Here is a 6129-nt window from a genome sequence, read left to right as displayed (position 1 = left end):
AAAAAATGATGCTTCCATCTGTAAAACAAACTATTCTTCTATCCATTGGAGCAGGGATATTTTCCTTTTTCATGGAATCAATATTGTGATGCTTTTGAAACAATATATTATTAAACACAAAATCTTCTTAGTCCAAGGAAGCAAACATCATTAACCATGGAAGCTAATTCACCGATCGATGGCGACACAAATTATTGTATTCAAAGATATAAAAATCCATATCAAAGCAACAGTTCCATCGGAAGGAAAACTGAATAATATCGGAAACTAATTTTGCTTTTAAGGTAGCAACATCCGAAATTAGTTTGCTAAATATATGGAAGCGTCACATTAGTTTCCTAAATCTTCGAAGTACTCCAGTTATTAGCAAATCCCACCTAATTAGTTTCATCGGGTTTCAATTCTGGAAACTGCCCACGAAAGATGCGCACCGGCCAGCCTGCTGATCTAACGGCCATAGGGGATTTGATCCAACGGCTTGCTACTGGTCTGATAGTTATAAGCCTCCCCCGCCGCCGGCAGTGAGTTGCCTTCGCGCACAGCCTCCACCCCGCCGCCGCCGCCGCCTCCGCTTTACCCCTGACGCTGCAACCGCTACCGTCGCCATGGGTAAGCACCATTGCGTCCGTCCTTACTAGTTTCTTGTGGATCTGACGCCTCCATTGTTGTGCGGCAGACCCGGTCAAGCGGGCGGAACTTAGGGCGCGGCTTGAGGAGCTCAAGGCGGAGATGAAGGAAAAATCTCTCCCCGGCGCCAGGGTCACCAATGGTGTCCCCTCCGACATGTGCGCGCGCCCTCTCTCTTTGTCGCTTGCTTGCGCGTATGTCTATCTTGGGGAATTGAATTGATTCTAACTAACCGAGCGAAATTGAATCTATCTGGGTTGTTCAGCCGCGCTTTTCTCGCGGAGGTGGCGAAGAAGCAAAGGGCGGCGCTGCGGGAGGCGTACAGCAACCGCGAACCACTCATCCTCCGTCTCAACTCCCGGCAAGACCCGTGCGCATCACCACCAGGTGTGTGTTGTCATGCTCCCAGGCTGATATACCATCACCAATGCTACTCACTGCGGTCTATGTCAGTATCTGATGGCGTTATTTTTCGTTCGTAAGATGTTCTTTTTAGAGAATAATAATATAATAGTAGCTTAAATTAGGTGACTTTTATTTGGGAACCCATCGTAAGATAGATATTCTTGATTGATTATCAGTGACTGGATGGGTAGCTCTTCTTTTGAGGAGTCTTGTTTCGACGACTGTTTACTCTTCTTTTGAAGAGTGTTGTTTCTGACGATAGGACTGACTGTTACCTTAGCGGATTAGTCTGCGCCGAAGGGCTGTGGCGCCATGGATTTTAAGTGCTTAATCCGAAAGGGTTTTTTCCCCCTGCTTTTTGCTGCTTCAGTGTGTCACCGACTCATGTTTCCAATACTTATTCAGTGATTCTTGCATGCTACTGTCTCCTGCATGACAACAGAAACAGTGGGTAGTGATATACGAGGAGGAAAAATGACATGTATGGAAACTCTATTTAGTAAATATATCGTTGATCGAAACATTCATCCTTGTCAAATTAAAACATTTACAGTTTATAATGAAGAGTATATACACTTTGCTCTCTTCTCTGCAAAACGCCTAGAAACACTAGGCAGCGCGTGGGTGCTAGGTGGAGCTGGAGCGCTTGCTTCTCTCTATGGCTTGTTAAGTATTGGTGGTTTCTGTTTAAACATTTTGGATGTGGTAGCAATTCTGCTTGCTGGTGTAATTGTTAATTCAAAGTTCACTCCTTGTGCGCTTTTATGAAATTGTGCATTACTAGCACTTTTCATGTAAAAGGACTGTTATTACCCCTAACATAGGTTGAAATAGTGGGATCTTTTGAAGACTGTTGTTCCAGATGATAGTAGTGACTGCACTACTCTTATTAGTTTCTTGATAACAGATGTTATGTCAAAGTTACCTTAGTAGTTTAGTGTTTAAAAAGCTGCGCCTAAGGTCTTTCATCTAAGCGATTGCTTTTAACTCCCTGGAGGATGCTTAAGCATTCGAAAAGGTGTTTTTTTCCTGCTTTTTGCTGCTTTAGTGTGTCAGTTGCACAGGCAGCACAGCACCGGTCCGTGTTCCCAATACTTGGGCCCCGTTCATAAGTGCTCCTCCTCTGCGCTTCTCCGGAAGCAGGCGAGAAGCTGGCCGAACGCTTCGGCTCCGCGAAGCCAGCTTCAAGAAGCGGAGGCGGCCTCCAGTGCAAATTTGAGAAGCTGCCCAAGCCCAGCTTCACGAAACGGCGGAGGAGAAGTTCAGCTTAATTACTAGGAATGCCACCGCCAAGTCAAGAAAACGATTTGTTTTGCAGTCGCATGTGGCCTGCTTGGCTCCTGTTTTCCTATCGCTACAGCTCCCACCAAGTCTGGCCTGCTTTGCTCCGAACGCTCGCCCAGCTCCCGCGAGAAGCCAGCCCGCCCAGCTCCCGCGAGAAGCTGGCTCGTTTGGGAAGCAGGAGCACTTCCGAACGGAACAGTGGGTAGTGAAGAGGATAAGTGGGAGATGTATGGAAACTGTGTCTAGTAAATATCTGACTGATTGAAGTACTCATCCATGTCAAATTTAAAATTTTAGTGTATAATGAAGTATATGTACACTTGGCTCTTTTTATTTTTTTTGCGAAATGCCTAGAAATGCTAGGCAGTGGTCTAGTTGCTAGGTGGGGCTGGAGCGCTTTCTCTACCACTTTTTAAAACATTTGTGTTTTTTTGCTTAAACATTTTAAATGTGGTAGCAAGTCAGCTTGCCGGTGTAACTGGTATATCAAAGTTGACACCTTATGCAATGTTATGAAATTGTTTGTGCATTAATTTCTAGCACACTCTTCAAGTAAATGGACTGTTTCTAGACAACTATAGTACCCTTAACATAGGTTGAAGTAGTGGGATAATATTTTCATGTTGGTATGCCACATTCAATCCACTGGTTTTCAGATCATTGTTTTTCTTATGTTCTGACATTTTATTTTTCCACTTTTGGAGATACCACTGGTTTTGCATCATACAAATGGGATGGACGTACCTTTTTTTTTTGTTGGTTTAACCACACTGACCCAACATTTTATTGATTTGTCCCACAGCTTTCTCTGAAGATGGAGAGGGAAAGGAAGCATAAGAACTACTTGTCCATGAGGATAAAGGCCTAGGTCAGGACTGCGATGCAATGCCTAGCATAGTGTGGAAGTATTTTGTGTTTGCTCTGTTACCTGAAATGCCTAGATTGGTGTAAGTGGCATATTCTATTTTGTATTTGCTCTGTATACCTCAAGGCTGGCAGCACCCGATACTTTCCCGCATCAGAGGATGTATGTACGTTTAACTTGCAAGGCTCGTTGATCACTGAAATGAAGCTCCTGAATGCAGCTCTAATTTATAAGCTCCTGAATTCTCGTAGTGTTGGGAATATCTGAATGTGACATCTGTGCTGATTGATGATTGTTACAATGGATCAGTATATGTAACGCTAGATTGCATGTTTTTCATGCCGTTATCTCGATGCCACCGCTTTTATTATTGCGCAATAACATATGTGACTGGCAAGAAATTCACTGCCATAACGTCTTTTATTTACGAAAAAAAGGTGCAACCTCATCACAATCCGGCATCAATGCACAACACTCCTGTCATGAGTTGAGGTTCATGCCAAGGAATTTTTGGCGAAGTGAACGGACCCCCCGCGTCGCTCCTTTGGGGCGGCCCGGGGGTGCTCCCCTCCTCACGTACTGTGTGATGTTGGCATGATAATCACTTGTGAAGTTGCCATGATAAAACTCCTGGAATGCACGTATGAATGGTTGAGGCGAATATATAGCTAACTTCTGCCTCCAAAGAAGACAGTATTGTTTTGTACTATTATATGGAACTTTTTTTGAGGAAGAACTTGTACAGAAGCAACCATGGGAAAAAAATCTTTTGGTTTACATGCTGTGAGGTAACTGCAACATGGCCTGTATGGCTACATTGGTGGTGCTCATCTGTATTGGGACACCTCTGAATTGGCATTCTTTTTTTTTCTTGCCAATCACGATAGGTGGTGGCAGTTTTTATCATCGGAAACAACTCTGCTGTCTCTGTGTAAGGAAACTTTCTGCATATATAGTCCTTGTCTTTTATGTAACTTCCACTCCCAACTCACATGCATGCACATGCATGGTTTCCAGTGGAAGCGTTTTTCAGTTTTCATACTTTCAAATGTGGAACAAGATAAGCATCAGATTGTGCCTCGACGTGTATATGGAATAGTAATGACAAATTAGATAATACTATTACATTTTTATCTTTTGGTTCTTTCTTGCATGTTCCACCAACAGTCCAACATCTATAGCACCAGTAAATATGCACTGTAAATCATTCAGAACTGGCACCACAAATATATGCCAGTACTGAACATGCATTTTTTGAAGGCAGTACTGAACATGCATTTGTTTGTTCAGAAACCAGGCGTAGAAAAAACTGAAACATAAGTCTGTAGAACGGATAACTGAAACATCGACGCGTGTCATCATCAATTAATCTCACTCACACTAGCATACCCGTCCCCACAAACTCAACAAAAGCACAAAACATTAATTCTGCAAATACTTGATTGATTTATTCTGCAACCATAACAGATCCGATCCTTGAGAGGATTACACATCCGTGAGAATCGAAGAGTAGATTCTACAGCTAAACCACGCACACGGAGTACACTAGTTCACCAACAACTTATTTTATCATCATACGGACGGAAATCCCAGTGGATCGACATGGAATTTCTTGTACAGTAGCTAGCACTCTAGCAGTGAGGCACGAGGAAGGCAGGCTTGAGCTCGATCTCATCGTACCAGGTGTAGAAGAAAGCGGTCGACGGGCAGCTGAAATCTTCAGTTTGCGCCTTCCCATCGACCGGGACGGCGGCAGAGGCAGATGTGTTCTCGGGCGGCGAGGGGGGAAAACGCGGGCAGCTCGCCGCCGGCAGGAGCGGGCCGGCGTGGTGGATGAGGTAGAGGTGCTCCGTCACCTTGGAGAAGATCCTCTCGTCGGTCCCGTTGGCGTAGATGGTGGAGAAGCCGTCGGGCGCGTAGATCACCACGTTGTCCACCATGCACGGGCAGTGGTTGTACACCCACGCCGCCATGACCATCGGCAGCTGCTTCAGCTTGCGCCCGCCGCCGCCGCCGCCGGAGTTCATGTGCTCCTGCTCTTGCTCGTGCGTGCGGCCGCCGTCCTGCTTGTAGCTGTCGACCCGGATATGCCGTATCTCCAGGTCCGCCACGGTGCATGTCTTGTTGCAGCTGCTCCCTGGAACAGAGAGATTCACGAGCTGAATGAGTTAGGGACTGAACAGATTCACGAGCTGCTCAAGAAATTATACATATGCTCGCATGATTCTGGATTGGAGATGTTCTGTTACCTTTCGCCAAGGTGAGGAGCAGGACAACTGCCATGAGAAGCTTGATGCGCCTCTCCCGCCCCATAGCCATTCTTCTGTGTCTGTGTTGCGCTCTGTTTCTTGGTATTGGTAGGTGTACAGAGTGCCATGAGAGCTTGTGGTCTCGACTTATTTATAGGAGGAGCACCGAGACAATTTGACATTTCTAGCCCTTGGCAATACGACCTGGGCATGGGCAGCCCGGGCCGGGCTTTGTTTTGCAGCCCGTAAGGTAGTTCAGGCCGGGCTCGGGCTTCTCTTTTTCTGTATTTCGGGCTGGTCTTGCACATATGTACACTGAAAAAAGCGTTTGGGCCGGGTTTTTGGGCTCCGGGATTGATTTTGGGACGGGCTCGGGCTTGAAAACAATGTGTATTTTGGGCTTCGGCTGCGCTCGGGCTTGAGAAAGGAAGGTCATGCTTTTACAAGTCCGGCTCAGCCCGGCGTTTGCACAGTTTTAGTAATAACACTTCTATTTCAGTAGACCCGCTTAGATACATCAATAACGGAGATCAGTCGATACCCCTTCATAATGAAGGACATGGTTGACATTTTTTAGGTATTTAGCATATGCAAGGAAGAAGGACGAATCATTAACAATTTGAACGTTAAGAGAGGTAATTGAGTAACATAAAAAAAATTCTATAATCATATTTGTCTCTCTCATAATAATTACATGTA

General features: G+C 45.3%; 2 protein-coding genes across 2 annotated transcripts; one reads left to right on the top strand and one right to left on the bottom strand.

Moving 5' to 3' along the window:
* Positions 1-497: 497 nt before the first annotated feature.
* On the top strand, positions 498-3431 carry LOC119305150 (60S ribosomal protein L35-3-like). The gene is made up of 4 exons (XM_037581752.1): positions 498-609; positions 677-785; positions 893-1014; positions 3119-3431. The coding sequence occupies exons 1-4, from the start codon at positions 606-608 to the stop codon at positions 3151-3153; spliced, it is 270 nt and encodes an 89-aa protein (XP_037437649.1). The 5' UTR covers positions 498-605; the 3' UTR covers positions 3154-3431.
* A 1159-nt stretch (positions 3432-4590) lies between these two features.
* Positions 4591-5537, bottom strand: LOC119305149. The gene is made up of 2 exons (XM_037581751.1): positions 5431-5537; positions 4591-5318 (listed from the first exon to the last, which is right to left on the bottom strand). Exons 1-2 carry the CDS (start codon positions 5498-5500, stop codon positions 4813-4815), a joined length of 576 nt encoding a protein of 191 aa, XP_037437648.1. The 5' UTR covers positions 5501-5537; the 3' UTR covers positions 4591-4812.
* Between the last annotated feature and the right edge of the window lie 592 nt (positions 5538-6129).

Source organism: Triticum dicoccoides, chromosome 5B (genome assembly GCF_002162155.2).
Source record: "Triticum dicoccoides isolate Atlit2015 ecotype Zavitan chromosome 5B, WEW_v2.0, whole genome shotgun sequence".
NCBI lineage: Eukaryota > Viridiplantae > Streptophyta > Magnoliopsida > Poales > Poaceae > Triticum > Triticum dicoccoides.
This window is presented reverse-complemented; position numbering and strand designations above follow the sequence as displayed.

Excerpts from the sequence above, each read along its gene's own strand:
- LOC119305149 (XM_037581751.1), bottom strand. The coding sequence starts at position 5,500 with ATGGCTATGGGGCGGGAGAGGCGCATCAAGCTTCTCATGGCAGTTGTC. Across the intron at positions 5,319-5,430 it reads GCTCCTCACCTTGGCGAAAG|GGAGCAGCTGCAACAAGACA; the intron begins GTAACAGAACAT and ends TCTCTGTTCCAG.
- LOC119305150 (XM_037581752.1), top strand. Across the intron at positions 786-892 it reads AATGGTGTCCCCTCCGACAT|CCGCGCTTTTCTCGCGGAGG; the intron begins GTGCGCGCGCCC and ends TGGGTTGTTCAG. Across the intron at positions 1,015-3,118 it reads CCCGTGCGCATCACCACCAG|CTTTCTCTGAAGATGGAGAG; the intron begins GTGTGTGTTGTC and ends TTTGTCCCACAG.